The sequence below is a fragment of the Erpetoichthys calabaricus genome, chromosome 17 (genome assembly GCF_900747795.2).
Source record: "Erpetoichthys calabaricus chromosome 17, fErpCal1.3, whole genome shotgun sequence".
NCBI classification, from domain to species: Eukaryota; Metazoa; Chordata; class Cladistia; order Polypteriformes; family Polypteridae; genus Erpetoichthys; species Erpetoichthys calabaricus.
In genome coordinates, this window is record NC_041410.2 from 26,886,040 (window position 1) to 26,904,426 (window position 18,387).

The 18,387-nt window shown below is 38.9% G+C and overlaps 1 protein-coding gene across 2 annotated transcripts in view; it reads left to right on the forward strand.

The window, feature by feature from the left end:
• Positions 1 to 18,387, forward strand: part of LOC114668163 (guanylate-binding protein 1-like) — a 50,412-nt gene that overhangs the window by 29,463 nt on the left and 2,562 nt on the right. Inside the window, exons 8-10 of one of the 2 annotated variants that reach the window (XM_028823804.2) lie at positions 898 to 1,110; positions 3,730 to 3,832; positions 11,974 to 12,917. In XM_028823804.2, coding sequence (XP_028679637.2) covers positions 898 to 1,110; positions 3,730 to 3,832; positions 11,974 to 12,344 — 687 coding nt within the window. In that variant the 3' untranslated portion in view covers positions 12,345 to 12,917. Of the gene's footprint in view, positions 1 to 897; positions 1,111 to 3,729; positions 3,833 to 11,973; positions 12,918 to 18,387 lie in introns of those variants that run through there. The other variant, XM_028823802.2, reaches the window with a different exon arrangement.

Below are 18,387 nucleotides of genomic sequence, written 5' to 3' on the forward strand. Positions count from 1 at the left end.
GGTTAAAACTCCTGCAATAAATCATTCATTTACTTTAAGTGGGTTTGAGAAAGAATACAGTTCTATTTATAACTCAGAGTGCTGTATATGACTATAACATTGATCCACCAATCTGTTTTCTGATCCTGCGTATTCCATTTTTGTGCTGTGGAAAGCTTGTCTGTACTGGATGTGTGGAGTATGAACCTCCCCTGGTTGGAGCCCAACTATCCATTATAGAACACCATAGTCCAAGTACAAACTTTTCAATAAGACACCAGTTAAGTAATTAAGTGTCACCCTCACACTTGCCCACGTGGTTTTTTTTTTGTGATGTGGGAGGAAGACTACAGAATTTGAAGGTTGGGGGATTAAATAGGAGAAAATGTCCAAACTTCACACAGACATTAACAGTACAACATTTTGAACATAGACTGAAATCTTTAATGATATAATGCTCTCAAACATACTTTATCCAAGTTAGGAAACCGTATGGAGTGCAAATCCGGTACAAACCTTGGACCGAGATGCCGGTCATTTGTAAAAACTGACAGGCAATAACAGTTCAAAATATCTATAGACCGCTTTAATAAATTAGAGCCTAGGATAGCATTCATTTCTTAGGCAAAGGTTAGCTGCACAAAATGTCCGTCTTTAAAGTCTGAATTTTATTTTGGCCAACTGGTCACCCAGTTTCTCTTGGATTGCTCTACAGTATGCAGGCAAATGTCTGACATTGATGGAATATGACAGAGTTAGCGTGCATTAGTGATGGACCAGTTGGCTTTTGATACTGCATTAAAGTCAGGAGATGTTAGTTTAACTATATTTTGCTATTCCAGACGTGCACTTCATAAAAGTGATATTAGTGAAAGTTGCTATATAAAAATATTGCCATATTTTTTGTTTTTTTCACAGGAGGAAATAATGCGCCACTATGTTAGCATTGTGGAAATGAATGAAACCTCATCAATACAGATATGCAGAAAACTACTAGAGGATGAATCTGCTTTTATGGTCCAGAAGCTGCAGGCCGGGGTGTACGCCTCAGTTGGTGGCTATGAAATATACTGTGAAGACCGCAACGTTGTGGTGGAGAAATTCCGTGCAACACCTCGTAAGGGAGTGAAAGTGAGTAACCTCCTCTGTGTCACAACTCTGGAACGACCAGTGAAATAAGATTTAAGCTCCTTCCACCCTGTTGGTAGATGCTATCCTTGTTGAGCAGTTGCTTTACTACATTTTTCCATTAGAGGGCAATAATACACTGGAAGGCCAGACTTTCAGTATTTTCAGCTCCAGAATTCCAGTTTCAAAGTCTACATGACCCTGTAACAAATACATTGGAGTTCGCAGTATTCATTTTTCTTGGAACAGATAAGCAAAATTATAACAATGCATAAAATGAGGTGTTATTACTTCTGTCCTACCCTCCTCATTTGACCCACTCCAATTCGCCTTCCGCTCCAACCGTGCCACAGAGGATGCCATATCTATTGCACTCCATTTTTCATTGGAACATCTGGAGAATAGAGACGCTATGGTCCGCATGCTGTTTGTTGATTTTAGTTCGGCTTTTAATACCATCATCCCTCAGAATTTGATCAGCAAACTGGGCCCATTGGGACTGGGCATACCTCTGCAAAACTGGATATTGGACTTTCTAATGGATAGGCCACAGTACGTACGGGTAGGAAAGAATAAATCAGATACCATCTCCTTGAGCACAGGTTCTCCACAGGGGTGTGTTCTAAGTCCCCTCCTCTTCACGCTCATGACCCACGATTGTTGTGCCAAGTTCAGCACAAACCAAATTATTAAGTATGCGGACGACACAACAGTGGTGGGTCTCATTCGAGGTGACGGGGAGGGGGATTACAGAGAGGAGGTGAAGTCATTTGTGGAATAGTGTGATAAAAACAATCTGACACTGAATGTCGAAAAAACAAAAGAACTGGTGATCGACTTCAGGAAGAAACAGCTGATACACATCCCGGTCTACATTAAGAACACTGCTGTGGAAATTGTGCAGTCTACTAAGTTCCTGGGAGTTAATGTGACGAACAACCTCACCTGGTCCCTGCACACCTCCTCCTTGATCTTTCTGCGGAGGCTAAAGAGGGCCCATCTCAGTAAGTCAGTGCTCACCACTTTTTACAGAGGGACCATAGAGAGCGTGCTAACCAGCAGCAGCTCTCTGTGGCAGGATAGCTGCAGCGCTTCGGACTGGAAAGCACTGAGGAAAGTGGTGAGGGCTGCGGAGAGGATCATTGGAGCCCCGTTGCCAAATGTACAAGATTTGGCAAAACAACGCTGTCTGGCCAGAGCTGTGCGGAATTCTAGAGACCCAACTTATCCTGCCTCTGAACTCTTTTCCCTCATGCCCTCAAGCAGAAGGTACCGCAGCCTGAAATGTAGAACTACCAGGTTTAAAAACAGTTTTTTTCCTACTGCCGTTCGTCTTTTAAATGAAGCATTCTAGTATTTTATTGTAGGCTGATTTTAACTATGTGTTTTTATTAATGTCTTGTGCATCGTATTTTCGTTCTGCAGCACATCTTGGATGTTCTGCTGAATGACAAATAAAATTGAATTGAATTGAATTGAAATGCAACAATAAAAGAAAATGCCTAATGATAACACTTGTAACAGTCCTACTGAGAACCAGGCAAATTCTACGTTACAGCCATCATATCTCCCCAAAGCCTTTGACTTACCCTGATACCCCACCTTCCTGTCAGTACTTCTAATTCTTAACATCAATAGTTAAAAAGACATTATAATATATTTAATTAAACACTTAGTATTAAATATTTGACAAAATCTTACCCAAAAATTACACAATGTTAAAACTACATGTTTAAAATATATATCTTTTTCCACGGCTTCTGTGTGGCTTTTCTAGCAGTAAGTGAGGTGTTTTTTCCCACCATCCTCTATGAAAAAAATCTTTTGATTCTTGTCCCGAGGAAACATTGATTATCTATACAGGTATTCCTTCCTTAATTCTAGACCTACTGATCATATTTTTTAAAAATGGTGATAACAAGTGGTGCTGTGTGGAAGAAGAAGTTGAATTACATTTCCTTTCAGCTAGCAGAGCAGTACGTTAAAATCAGCTTGACACTCTGCTCTTTTTCTCTATTTAGATCACTAAATAAATAGGAAAAAAAAATTTATTTCTCTCCTCTCAAACTCTTAACCTTTAAAATGAAATGACATATCTTCTTTATCATTTATTTATTGAACAAAAAATTAGTATATACCATTATTATGTAAAGATAACTTACAAAATACCAAACTTGTACCGTTAGAGATGAACAGCCAAGCACAAGGATTCAAGCTCCTCTTCTCATTGTGAGTTCCAAAACTTACCTTATCACTGCATTATATGCATTATACTTACAAATGAGCGTTCATTGGTTGTCCGCTCTCATGCACAAAGAGCTCACTTTTATCACTTAAGACAAAATCAAACCAGTTTAATCTTGTTGGGGTGAGTGCCTGGGCATGGCAGCCTATGCAACTGGCTTTGCAGAAGTGTACCGTCTAATCACTCCAACTCAATAAGATTACATAAATGGAGGCTACATCTGAAAATCTTGAGAAGAGCCGTCAAATATGACAATGCCTTTAGCTGACCCTATCCCAGTTGTCTTAATGTTCATCACCCATCACCAACATAGTCTTCGCCTTAAAAGAGCACTCTTTGCTTCCTGTCTAGTAATAAAAAATCTGTTCATTTCTCAGGCAGAAGAAGTACTCGACCAGTTTCTGACAGAGAAGAAAGCAGAAGCAGAATCAATTCTCCAGGCTGACAAAAAGCTAACTGAAAATGAGAAGCAGATAGCCGGTGAGTGTGCACGGTTTCCTTTTTGCTCAGAACAGTCTTATTCTAACAAAATGTAACCTTTGCAAAATGGTAAATAGGTAAATAATAATGTCTGTTTTAAGTCTTCCACGTTGCCCGTTGTGCTTTGGAGTTCATTCATTCTCTCTCTTGGTTTCATGGTGAAAATTCTAAAATGGAGACTGTGCTGGTATATCGAGATAAGCTTTTGCTTTTGGGTGCATTGACTGCCATAAGCCATTTCTCTTGTTTACTTGTAGTGATAATTATCTGCAGCATGATATAACTACACTAATTAGAGCTCAAAGTATGGCTTTATAATTAGACTAATTAAAACCTGAGCTTATGATAAAACTGCTGCCATTTTACATGTTCAGTATATCATGCTATTGTCGGGTATATACAAAACAATGAAATTCTTACTAACCATCTCCCTCGGACTAGTGGCAGTAGTGTGTGTGTATACAGTACAATATGCCTGTGTATATATGTATGTATGTATGCATTGTGACCTAAAGGGGCATCTGAGTGTCAAAATCCAGACACAAGTCCTGGGTTCAACAGATATTTTTTTTTCTTCACTAATACCTCTTAACAGGCTCGCTCTTCCACACTACAATACTTCTTCCATCTTTCTTTTCCTCCACTGCTTCCCAGGTTAGCATTGTTGTCGTTACCCTTCTCCTGTCCAATCTTCAATTTGATTGGGTGAGACAGAGCAGTTCCTTTTATGCCAGTAAGGGATGTACTTCTAGTGCCACAACACTGCATCCAGGAAGCCCTTCTGGGTCAGGTGGAACCTCCATAAGCAGAGAGAGAAGCCCTCTCCCAGCAGCCTCCCCTGGTGGCACCCCAGTGTATTATTAATTTGAGAATGACATTTCTTCTGTGACTGAATGTGCTCCTGTGTTTTTTCACATATTTACTACTCAGAGATTCTTTTGTCTGTTCTACTGTCATTATGGATGGGCAGGGCCTAGTTTTGCTACCGTACTGATCCAAAATCTGCATTAATTTGTTGGCAGTTTTTTTTTTTTTTTAAACCTTCTCGTTGTTCTCCAATTTCTCTCGACTTCCCAGATACATACAGGTTAATTTGATTGACAGTCCTGAAGATGCCACACATGGATGGGTCTGTGTGTGTATCTTGATGGACTAACATCTTATCCAGGTTTGGCTCCTACCATGCCAGTGCTACTGGGATAAACTCCGAAATCTTGAAACTTCAGAATATGAATCAATTTAATATACATACTTTTGCTGTCAATGTCAAGTGATTTTAATTTTTGAGTTGGTGTACCATCCACTTTGTTTCAGGCCACTTCTGGATTGTGCCCAACCTTTGCTCGTGTACTTTGTTGTGTGATAAAAGCAGCATGTAATGCCACCAACCCAGGACCATACATAACAACAGTTTCCCTTTGGAGTGTTATAGCAAAGATTTAGGTTTGTATGTCAAATTTGGAACTATTTAATCCTGTCTAGGGTCATTAGGGCCACAGACTGTCATGGCAGCATCAGCAGAATCTGTCCCTTTACAGAGTGGTGATGCATTGCTGAGGAGATTTACACACACCTGACCAATTTAAACTAATGAACATATGGGAGGAAAACTAGAGGACATGAGGAGGAAAAGCTCGTACACACACAGGAAGAACTCGCAAGCTGCACATAAACCATGTTTGTGTGCGGGTTTAGTCATTTATGGAGTGTGACGGATGGCCGGGGCCCATGCCCAGCTGGGACGCCCCTGCAGCATATGTTCCAGGGAAGCAAGCATGGGAAACCCAATATCTCCCCCTGGATGCTAGATGGCAGCCTCCCTGGGTTGCAGCAGTGCCTCAGACTCCCACAGGGCTTCATGGGAGTTGGAGTTTGGTGCAGCTCTGTTGGGTTCCATAGGCGCCACCAGGGGGTGCTGCAGCAGGAGTTGCTAGCCCCTTTTGGGCACTGGTTTCGCCACACCTGGAAGTGCAGCCAGATGTCAGCAATCAAGCACCTGGAGCACTTCTGGGTGCCCAATAAAAGGAGCCAGCAACCACCACTCCGCGTCCAGAATCGGGCAGAAGAGGACGAAGTTGCCCGGGAGAACAGGTGGTGGAAGAAAAAGGATAAGAAAGTGTGTGGTGTGTTTGGTGGTGCTTGTACACTTGCGACTGTGTTGTGCCTGTGGGGATTATGGGGAAGACGTGCCCCACAGGTGAAGAAAAATGAAAGTTTATTTATTTTATACGTGCCTCCATGGCGAATCTGTGTTGGGTCAGGCACCTATACAGCGCCTTTTGTTACAGGAGATTCAAACCCCATCTCCTGGAACTGTAAGGCTACATCATGAACCACCATGCCACGTATTCATATGCAGTAACAATATTTGACATTTAATAATGTGTTGTACACCAACAGGCTGTGTGAAATACTGCATGCTTTGCATTCCAAAGCACGGCAGATATCTTATTTTAATTTGTATATTTCTTTAAACAGCCCATATATATACAGTATGTATGTATATGTATGTGTATGTGTGTGTGTGTATATACTGTATATATGTGTATATATATATAAATATAATATGCAGCTGGAGATCCACAAAGGGAGAAAATGAATCACGTATCATAAAGTAGTTTTTATTCCTGAGCTTTCAGCCCCCAGGGGCCTTCATCAGAGGATAATGCTGTGTATGTATGTGTGTATATATAAATATATTTAATATATATATACAGTATATACTGTAATATATAGTGTGTGTGTATATATGTCTGTGTGTGTATGTTTATTCTTCCTTTTTTTTTTTTTTTTTTTTTTTTTGAATATTCCAATGAGGGCGGCACGGTGGCACAGTGGGTAGCGCTGCTGCCTCGCAGTTAGGAGATCTGGGGACCTGGGTTCGATTCCCGGGTCCTCCCTGCGTGGAGTTTGCATGTTCTCCCCGTGTCTGCGTGGGTTTCCTCCGGGCACTCCGGTTTCCTCCCACAGTCCAAAGACATGCAGGTTAGGTGGATTGGCGATTCTAAAATTGGCCCTAGTGTGTGCTTGGTGTGTGGGTGTGTTTGTGTGTGTCCTGCGGTGGGTTGGCACCCTGCCCAGGATTGTTTCCTGCCTTGTGCCCTGTGTTGGCTGGGATTGGCTCCAGCAGACCCCCGTAACCCTGTGTTCGGATTCAGCGGGTTGGCAAATGGATGGATGGATATTCCAATGATGAAGTCAATATTCAAACAAATAATGTTTTAAAGAGTGCTCCTGTAGCTGTTACGGAGTAGTCTTACAAAGTTAGACAATGGATATGAGAGTCCTAAAAAGCATTCTAGATCTGTACTTCCAAAAAAGGTTAAATTTATGAATGTGAAAAACTGTTCTTCTTGTTAAAATGAATGTATTATATCTGTTCATTTTCTGAAATTTATTTGGTTCCTTGGGAGTTCATGGAAGGAGTGCATAACAGGAAGATTACCATTCACAGTGATGAATACTTATACACACAAATGTGTTTGCTCATAAAAGGTTGCTATCCATACCTTTGAACTTTGAATAGAAACAGGGGTCCCCATGTGAAACACATGCAAACAATGGGTGAACATGCACACTACACAGTTCTGGAATCTCAGACAGCACCTGGGGCCTCATGTATAAACGGTGCGTATGCACAGAAATGTTGCGTACGAACGTTTCCACGCTCAAATCGCGATGTATAAAACCTAAACTTGGTGTAAAGCCACGCACATTTCCACGGTAACTCATACCTTGGCGTACGCAATTTATCCGCCCAGTTTTGCAGACTGGCGGCACCCAGCGTCAAAGCAGTGCTACTGTTCCTGTGTGATCACCATTTCTTTCTTAGATCCACATTCCTGGCGCGGCTTTATAAATACACCGAAACTAACTGCATATTGTTTATTAGTGTAATGCATCTGATTGTAATTAACCTGTAGCAATATAATGGTCCAGGGAATAGCCATAGTATTCCAAATACCATAACTGCTTTAGCGCTGTAACTCTCACTGCATCTTCTTCTTCTTTCAGCTGCTCCCGTTAAGGGTTGTAACAGCAGATCATCTTTTTCCACATTACTCTCACTGCACCACTCGGAGTATTTATATCACTGTATCTGAGTGGGAAATCACAGCAGCAGCTGATCGAATTATCGGTATACAGCATGAAGCAGACGCTGACTCAGCCACGGCAAAATGCTTTAAAGACTTCCCTGTACGGACTTCGCGGTTTAGAAACCGTTTCATCCAAAGAACTATAAACGCACTAAATCAGTCCATCAAGTGCTCCTTGTAGAACTGTTTGTACTTATTACAATTACCTCACTGTAAACTTGGGATACAGTTATAATATTGCACAACCTGTGCCACTTTATAAAGCGCGTATTTACATATTATGACAGTATTCATTTTTAAGATGAAATGAAGCAAAATATGTTGATTATATTATACAGATAAAACTTTAACTTCATTTAAATAATCTGTATTGTTAATAATTAAACATGTGAGGACACGGTGCCGCAGCGCTAGCTAGTTCAGTAATTGTTCCTGCATTGCATTGTATTCTTGCTGGTGCTGACGCGACGCTGGAAAGATAGACGGATATAATAATTAAACATGTACTACGAAGATATTTCAATGTTCCTTAAAAGTTTTGAAGAATCGGCGTTCTAAGCTTACAGAAGGCTTCACGTCTATATAGCTGATTGTGTGGCGATTGGGTTTTTGGAGAAAGAAAAGTAAGGACAGGAATTGGAGGTTAGTACGTTTGAAAGAGACAGTACTGCTGTGATAAATTATGTCATTGAAGGTCGCACATGGCGCAGCAAGCCTCTTGCGTGAGACATGAACAAGCACTGCTCCACCGTGTTCCCATGTTTAATAACATGCTTTCATTCCTATCATCATGAAAAAGATATCACGTGTACATCTCAGTATTTTAATTATTCAGAGAGCCGTAATTTCACGAATGTAATGGATTATGTGTCCTGTCGGAGAAAGCGAAAGCCCGTTTAAAAAGCAGGTAGTGATTCACACACACACAGAGCACATAGAAGATCAAATATAGAACAAAGCATTTAACATGCCACTTTAGTTACAATGGGATTTGAGAAACTAGTAAATTAAATGATTTTAAGATGAAGTTTATGATGTTCTACTTTAATGGCAAAATAAACTACGTGATTAAAGTGGAAATTTCGAAATTAAAGTTGACATTTCGTGCTTTTTTCCCACTGTGTGCCTTTTTTTTTTTGTCTGTACCCTAATAAGCTTTTATATGACACTCAGACAGTGGGCTACAACTCGCCTTTTCACAGCGACTTTGATATGTGATTTCTTTTTTATTTCGGGCACTGTGCGACTTTGTGAACTTGAGCCTTTGAGTTTCTCGGACACTCTGTCACTTGATCAACTTTCTTTTGTTGATTATACCACTGTTTAAACCAAGAAATAGTAAGTTTTTCCTTTGCCTCCACTTGGTATTCGCTGAAATTCTTATATTTTCTCCCGTGCTTTTCCCATTGTCTTTTCACAGAAGGCTATTTATATCGATTTGCATATTCAAAGAGACGTAATTCTGGGAGGAGTTGGGGCGGGACAGAAGGCGCGTGCACGTGTGTTACTTTTCACACTGATCGGGATTTATGTAGTGGAAGAACGTGAAAGTTTGCGTACGTACAGATTCCTGCATCTGGATTTTTCTGTGCGTACGCACATTCCCGCGTTTGTGCTTACGCCATGTTATAGTGTGAGTTCTACGCACGGCGTTATACATGAGGCCCCTGGAGAGCAGCAATGTGACAACACTACTGTATTTGATTGCCATAGCATCAGAGTATGGATTTCATGAAGCTCATACAAATACTACCTTGGTTTATAAATAAAGCCTATGACAATCCTCACTCTACAACTACACTCAGCCAACCAGTTTAATAAAACCACACTTGGATATATTCATTAAAACTGCATTATACAGCAACCTTTTTATAATGAAAAAACAATTACATGTAGGGTTAAAAAGTAGAAGGACAAGTACATTGTATTCAGAAAAAATCAGAATATGTCAGGAAATTAATGAATATATAGATAGAAGCCTTTTGTTTTGTCACAGTTAAAAAAAAATAAATAAATAAAAAGTTTAGCCTAGACAAGGATTACACATCTGCTTCTGTTTAATGAAATATGTTACATAGGCTTTAACTATAGCCTCATTTCTTTAAAACTGTCATCTATGAAGACATTAAGTTCAAGGTAATTATCATGTATACGCAACTATACATTGTACAATGAAATCTTTACTTTCATGTCTCTTCAGAGGAGTTGACAGTAATAACCTATAAGCAAAAAGGCACACACAACAAAAAAAAATGTTAATAACATGCAAAATACAGTGCATATACAATTATATACAATATATACTTACAAATACTTGTTTATATACACTACCATACATATGTTTTTAGAACACCCTCATTTCAAAAGTTTTCCTTGAAATTTGAGCAGTTAAAGTCCAGTGAATAACCTAAAATGGCTCAAAGGTAAGCAGTAAACTTGCACAAATTAAAAAAAAAATGACTAGATTGCCAAAAACTGAAAATTAATGTCATTTTCATAGTTATACAAAACGTATTTTTCAGGGTACAAGTAATGGGTTAACAAAGTTCAGCATTTCTGCAGCAAAAAGAAGTTAATTCAGTCAAACAATTCCTACATGTGTTCCAACTTTCATTGATTACTTACAAACCCGCTGTCTGTATAAAAGCAGTGAAGGAGCAAACTGTGTTGCTACACCCTCTGAAGCATTACTTTGACAATATTGCACTGTTTATTGGTACAATAATTTTGAGAAAAAGACAATTAACAAGGGACAGACCATGATGTACACTTGAAAGTGTACATCTTTTCTTTAGAGAAATTACAAAGAAAGGTAAGGTGTTAGTACATATAATTTTCCTACACCATCAAAAGGAATTCATGTAATGCATATATAGATGCAGGAGACCAGGATCGTTACTTGACTCCATGATATGTGTGCTAGCTTACTTAGTGACTTTTAAATTGTGAAAAGTGATATGCAAGTGACATGAAACATGCTAGAGAAAACTCCTGGTCCATATTTTGGACTAAGCAGAATAAAAAATGTGATGATAGGACCCATCTATGACTATTAACTTTAAAGGTGTGCAGCCAGCAGTATCTGTACATCTATCTGAGTGTACTGGAGTCAATCACAAGATCTGCAGTTTTTATCCATCCATTTCTATCTATCTATCCATCCATCTCCCTACAGTGCCTATAAATGGTATTCACCCCCATGGACGTTTTCTCATGTTGGTGCCAATGTTAAGTGTAGAGTTTACCAGAAGGTACGATTGAGAAAAGCGACTGTGCAGGATAGCTGAGGTCTTTAATAAGACTGTTCACCTTTCTATGTCAGTGAGTATTGTCTGTGTCCTGAACAGAAGACTGCTGGTTCCGGCAATATTCTGTGTCACCTTCACCTTCATTTTAACCTTTTCCAATCTTGAGTCAACTAGGTGCCGAATGCAGGATGTAATGCGGCCAGTCAGAGTGAAATTTATGGATTTGTTGAGTTTCTCATCTTCTTAACTTCTGAATATCCCATTTTAGAATGTTCTTGGACGTATTAAGTTGTACTCCGATCTCAACTTGGGTGGTTCTGCAACAAACCTTGAGTCAATTTATGATGATGAGATTGAATGTTGTCTCTATTTTTACTCAAAATGACCACCTAACACTTTACCATCAGAGCATATTTATATATTTCTCGAGTTTTTGTAAAAAAAAATTCAAAATGAATGAAATGTATCCTAGTTATACCAAAATATGTATTAGGATAAAAAGGTATGAGAAGTACATTAAAATCTGTCACATATTTGAAAGAAATAAGGGGAAAAGAACACACCAAGAATTTTAGGCTCCTAGAATGTCCCTGTCTGATTTATGCTTAGATCATATATATTTTTTTTTTATAGGCAATGTTAATTTTTTGATATTATGGATGAATTGGTGCATTTCAAGGAAGCTTAACTTTTTTTCTAAGGTTTTACTTTTTATTTTTTCTGTCTTCCCTTTATTTTTTTCCACAACTCTTTCATATGCCTTATGACCATATTAACCTTGATTGTCCTAATGAAGGGGAGAAGGAACGTGTAGCTCTGGCAGAGCAACAGATAAAGGCTGAAGAGGAAAGAAGGCTTCAGATAGAGAGGCTGTACCAGGATGAAAAGCAAAGCCATGAAGAGAATCTGCGACAGCTGAAGCTCAAGATGGAAGAAGAGATGGAAAAGAACCGCATAGAAGCAGATGAGGCGTTGAACAGCAAGCTGAAAGAACAGGAGGAGCTGTTGAAAAGGGGATTCGAGCAACAATCAAGGATGATGCAGGATGAGATTAATGACTTGAAGAAAGATGCTAAGAGAAATATTTGGACCGATGTAATTGTACCTGTTGCAACTGAAGGACTACGAACATTTGCCGACTTTCTCAGAGGCAGACGAAGCAAATGAAGAGGTCCACCATGATACATGCAGTGGATGACTTTGCAAGGGATTCACTGGGTACAATACCTGCTAAGAATGAATCAACTGTGTATGCACTCTTACTGTTAATGCTGTTAAAAATATGCCTTAATATTAAAGCCACCAACTGATATTTTTTTGGCCATTTCTTTTGTCATTTTACGTTTTGATGGACCACATTCCTTGTCATAATGCACTACCTGGAACTGTTTTTTTTTCTGTAATCATTGTTTTCAGCATTTTTCTATTTTGTTAATAAAGCTGTCTAGACTTCCATTATTGAATACACCACAGACGACAGCAGGATTTTTGCTCTGCTTGTGTGTGCACATTAAATTAACCATTCTTGGAATAACTGCATTTTTTTTTTATTCTATGTTTAAGGTTTCTCATATTTAACATTTTAAACATCTCACAGTGCTATTTACCTGAATTTGACAGCTGCCTAACCACATAGGTGTTACTTGTGTACCTACTCTGTTAAACTGAGGGTTTTGTTGTCCTCATTATTATCATAAGGAGTGTAAACTGCATGCCTTTAAGACGCTTTTGGGAAAGCTTTGCAATGCATAACACATGTATGAAAGGCTTATGTTCACCCCTCCTCCTGTTGCACCAGTTATGTATATCTGAAATGCCAGCAATTCCTTTCTCAATAAAAACTAATAACTCTCTAAATCATGTTCTGTTGAGGTACTTTTGGTCCAGCAAAGAGACAGACATTTTTATTCAAAATTGTTCAACTACTAATAAGCCCAAATTTTGGGTATAGTATATTCTGTTCGTTTTTAACAACTCACCATTAAAATGTATTACAGTGGAACCTCGGTTTGCGAGCATTAGTTCCGGAAACGTGCTCACAGTCCAAAGCACTCGTATATCAAAGTGAATTTCCCCATAAGAAATAATGGAAACTCAGATGATTCGTTCCACAACCCAAAACTATTCATATAAAAATGATAAATACAAAATATAAAGTAAAAATACATAAAACAAATTAACCTGCACTTTACCTTTAAAAAGAATCATGGTTGGTGTGATTGAGTTTCTAAACTCTTGTGGGATTCCACCCAACGGGACAACACATAGAAGAGCATCCCAAAGCAACCGCAGGCTCCCAGCGCTGTAGCAGTTCGTCGTAAAAGTGAATCCGAAAAGATTGCGTACATGCTATAAGCGTCTGCCGTCGATGGGTGATACAAGGAACATTATAAATGCGCAGGGCACAATACTACTTGGCCACAACCCTGCCTGACTGCTGTGTCTGTGTATAGGAGAGTGGCAGATCCCTCTACAATAAATAACTGCGCTCTTGCTGTTTCAAGCTGAATAAAGCTAAAGTACTGAGACTCAGCCTCGTGTTTGGGGCGCATGACAGGGGCTCGCACGTCACAGCACACACGCGCACACACACACAGTCACAATGCTGTAGTAAACAGTATACGCTCATACGGATGTTGACTATATGAGTGTCACGCTGACTCAGACAGAGAATAGGAGATGATTGCCCACAATCCTGCAGCGAGAGACAGAGAGAGAAGAACCATCAGCTCAGTTGTGATCACATGATGCTCAGCAGACAAACCGTATACATACTACTTGTATTGCAAGACCTCGCTCGTTTATCAAGTCACAATTTATTAAAAATTTTAGCTCATCTTGCAAAACACTTGTAAACCAAGTTACTCGCAAACCGAGGTTCCACTGTATATGAAACCTCATGAATCCCCTTGGTGTGAAACTGTTAATCTATTATCATTTGTTACATTCCACCTGCCCCTTACTAAGCTTGGCAATGATCAGAGTTGGAGTGGATGCACATGTAGAAGGGGCCATTCTTTATTTACTTTGTGTTTGGGGTTTCAGCTACACCAGTTTGAGTGTTCAGGATTCAGTCACCTCTGTGCCTCCAGCTTTTGCTTCATTTTTGATGGAGTACACAAATGGTAGTGAATCTTTAATTAAAAAAAGTAGGAAATAGGTTGCTTGAAGTTATGCATGAGTTGCTAGTTGGTGTTTTAATCTTTACTGGCATAAATATGCCAACATAATGCTCTGTATACATATGTATGGATCCAAATAAATGAGAGTTAGGGTCCTACTCTGTGGTTGTTTGGCTGTTTGGCAGTGCCTCATGCGTTTAACTTGTAACTAAATAAAAAAATCAGAGTAGATGTTTCTATCTGGTCTGAAGATTGGCTAGATGTGAAATTCAGACCTTTTATGGAGGAAGGCAGGTTGGTGAGATGTGTTCAGGGGCATGTTAATCCTGTATAGCCATTATAAACCTGGAACAGGTAAAAACTAGGAGCTACATCAGAAAGTAAGCAACTGTAGATGCAATTGAAATGAATATTCCACTAAAAAAATATCTTATCTGTTACTTCCCCATGTTGTTTGAATTTATTAATCTCATGTTTTCATGAAGAGCTGCAATCACAACGCTGATGATGCAAATTGCTTCAATGGGGTCTGGCAGAGGTCCAATACTGAACAAAGCAAACAATGCTAAAACTTATATTAAAAAAAATTCAAGTCACTCACGTCACATAATCCACATGTCAATTATCCAGTTGCATGCTCAGAATGTCCAGAACATATTTACAAAATATTGTTAAATAAATACTTCAGGAAGATCCAAAAATGTGAAGTGCATTCAATTAAACCTTTTCAATGAATGATACTCTTCTCTCCTTCGTTCATTAATCCAGAGTCCTGTCTTTGATCCAAAGCCCACCATCCTGTTTGAACACTTTTCACATTTGTACTTTCCTGAAGTATTTATTTCACAATATTTTAGCAAAAAAATGCATCCGTTCAGGGAGTTGTGGGCATACAGTATGTTGAAGCTATTCTATAGTGAACCTTGTGATCTCCATTGTCCATGAAAAACATGAGATTAAAATATTTTCTCAGACATCATTATGAACAGGACAGTGGAAAGTAAAAGACACATTTTTCGGTGGAGTATTCTTTTAAGCTGGTAATGATCCAGTGTTGTGTGGAGCTTTAGCAGTATCCATAGTTGTTATCAAATTAATTCACATTGTTACAAAAAAGTGTTTTTATGTGGCCGAAGGAAAGCTGCCAGGTTGTGGTTTATTTATATAATAAGCACAGTAACAACAAGATAGTAGACATTAAATCATTTGCCATGGAGCTAAGAGTAAAAAGTCCCAAAGAAAATGAGCAATGTCACAAGGCCAAAAGTGCAATAATTACTCTGTTCAGTGGATTTAGACCCAAAACTCCTATAAAAGCTGCTAATGTAAATAAACAGGTTGAGATATTTTTCATTCCGTTGTGTGTCACCAACAAATCACTAAAGTCACAAATATTAACTTGGGATGTATTGCTTCCTTGTTGTTTAACAGTGAAGTTTGAGGAGGAACAAATTATGAATATTAAAAAAAGCATCCTTCATACAAGGGACTTGTCCAAACCCTTAACAGCCATGCCCAAAAGAGGACATATGGACTCAACATTAATTTAACACAGATCTTTTGGAAGTGGGAAGAAAACTTAGCACATAAAAACTCTGTAAAGAAAATGACCAGACATGGGAGGACTTGAACCCAGGAAGCAGGACCCTTGAGGCAGCAACAGTAACCACTGCACCTCCATTCCATTATATCACATCATATCATGATGGCATAGCTTTAGGGATTTGTTGCGTTCCCAGTGCATTTCCCATTACGTCAGTGTCCATAAGGGTCCTCACCAAGTATGTTATTTTCCTCCCACATTCCAAAAATATTCTTCACAGGTAGATCAATGACAAAACCATCCTGATGTGAGTGAGTGTGTACTGTATGTGCGTGAGATAAGGAGAAAGACATAGAGTTAGTCCTGTAATGGCTTTCCATCTGTTGCTATTTCCTAATTTGCACATAATACTGCTGGGTCACTCCAGGTCCATTTGGAAGAAGCTACAGTAGTTCCAAAAACAAACAGAAGGATTTGTGTGTATTTCCTTTACCCCTGCTGTGAGAGTACATCTAACCCATACTATTTCTGATCTACTTTCAGTATTTCCTTTATTTAAATACAGACATCAGTGACTCCCAAGTTACATACATACAATGTATATTTCTGAGTAGAGATCCCAACCCACCGTGAGGTTTGACCATACCATGAACTGTTTGTTGGTAATGGGATGCTCAGTTTGATGCTATAACCTCATGCTGTTCAAATCATATTTGATTGGTACTAAGTGCTAAATTAAGTTCACCCCTGGATGCAAATACACCTAGATCTACCTCCGTACCATCAGTCAGTTCCTGCCTGCAACATTCCACCAACTGCAAGATAACAAAACTGAACTCTTTTTGCTAAGATCTCCATCTCAAGGGCAAGAAAATTACACCTTGTCCCCAAACCTTATATGATAACAAGTTAATTCCATTGTTTTGTACGAAAGGCTTTGGAGCCGTGCCTGACAGCATTCAAATGTTTTATCTCAGTTTCTATTAAAAACATCTTTCTGTCAAATAAAAAACTAAATATCTGACCAATCTTCCCCTTCTTCAGTCTATAAATGGTCTGTCATGCATTTAATGACTTTCTATGGATTACAAAAAATTATTTGATTGCCTTCTTAAATGAATAATTACCAGATTACTGCACATTAAGTTCCAAATCTTGCCACTAGAATCATCTAGACTAGAAGCAAAGACAATTCCTGATCATCTTCAAAAGTGTGCAGTGGACCCACATACCAACACTCCAGACTGCCAGTCACAGGGTGGACAACCTACAGTCTGTGGGATAAATCTGAAAAATGGCTACAGGCAGCACAAAGCCCTGCTCCCCTTTTTATAATTACTAAACATTTCCACCCACAGCAGGAATAAGTCATGGATTCACTTCACATTTGACACACATTTATTCTTCAACAGACGCTTAAAGGGGAAGTTGATGTCCCACACAATCCTCCCCTCCCACCCCAAATGGATGGACTAACAAGTAAAGTTGTCCATATTCTAAAGAAGTTATGTACCTTGATTTATCCATTCATCCATCCATTATCCAACCTGCTATATCCTAACTACAGGGTCACAGGGGTCTGCTGGAGCCAATCCCAGTCAACACAGGGCACAAGGCAGGAAACAAACCCTGGGCAGGGTGTCAGCCCACCGCAGGGCACACACACGCACACACCAAGCACACATTAGGGACAATTTAGAATCGCCAATGCACCTAACCTATCACCATTTAAAAACTTTTGTTTTAAATGGATTAAACAGAATTTGTGACCATTTTTTGTTTTCCTAAATGACTTTCTGTGCCACATTTCAGCTTGTATTCTTCCATTCCATTATACTTCCATTTGAAATCCTTTTTATTTTTAGTTTATACACTTTTCCTGATTATGTTTCAACTGTTATATTATTATCGTGCTTGAACTATCATCTATTGAACTTTTTCATATTGCTCTATGTAATTGTTGTCTGTTATTGTAATTGTTCTATCTTTATGTAGTATGGAAAAAGTGCAGTATACAATGCTGTAGATGTTTGTTACTGTAAAAAGTACACAAATAGTCAATGCATAACTAAATAAGAAGGACATTTGGCACTTAACAACCTAAAATTTATTAAATCATTACAACAGACATGTAATATTTGGTTTGTACTGCTGTTTAATTTTAATTCTGTGTATCTATGTAGCTTCGGTGGTTCAAAGCTTAGTTCTTGACTCGGTACTCCAGTATCCTTCACAAATCCCAATGATGTGTGTGCTGGCTTAATCGGTGACTTTAAAATTGGTCCAGTAAGTAAGTGAATGTGAAGGTAAAAATCTAGGGAACCAAAACATGCTGGGAAGAACTTCAGGCCCCACCGTGACCATGATTTGGATTAAGCAGGATCAAAAATGGCTGATGAATGAGCTGATGAATGAGTCACAGTATTCAGCCAAGACTACGATTATGTCTACTGTATCTGAAAGTTCTGGAGCCTATCTATCTATCTATCTATCTATCTATCTATCTATCTATCTATCTATCTATCTATCTATCTATCTATCTATC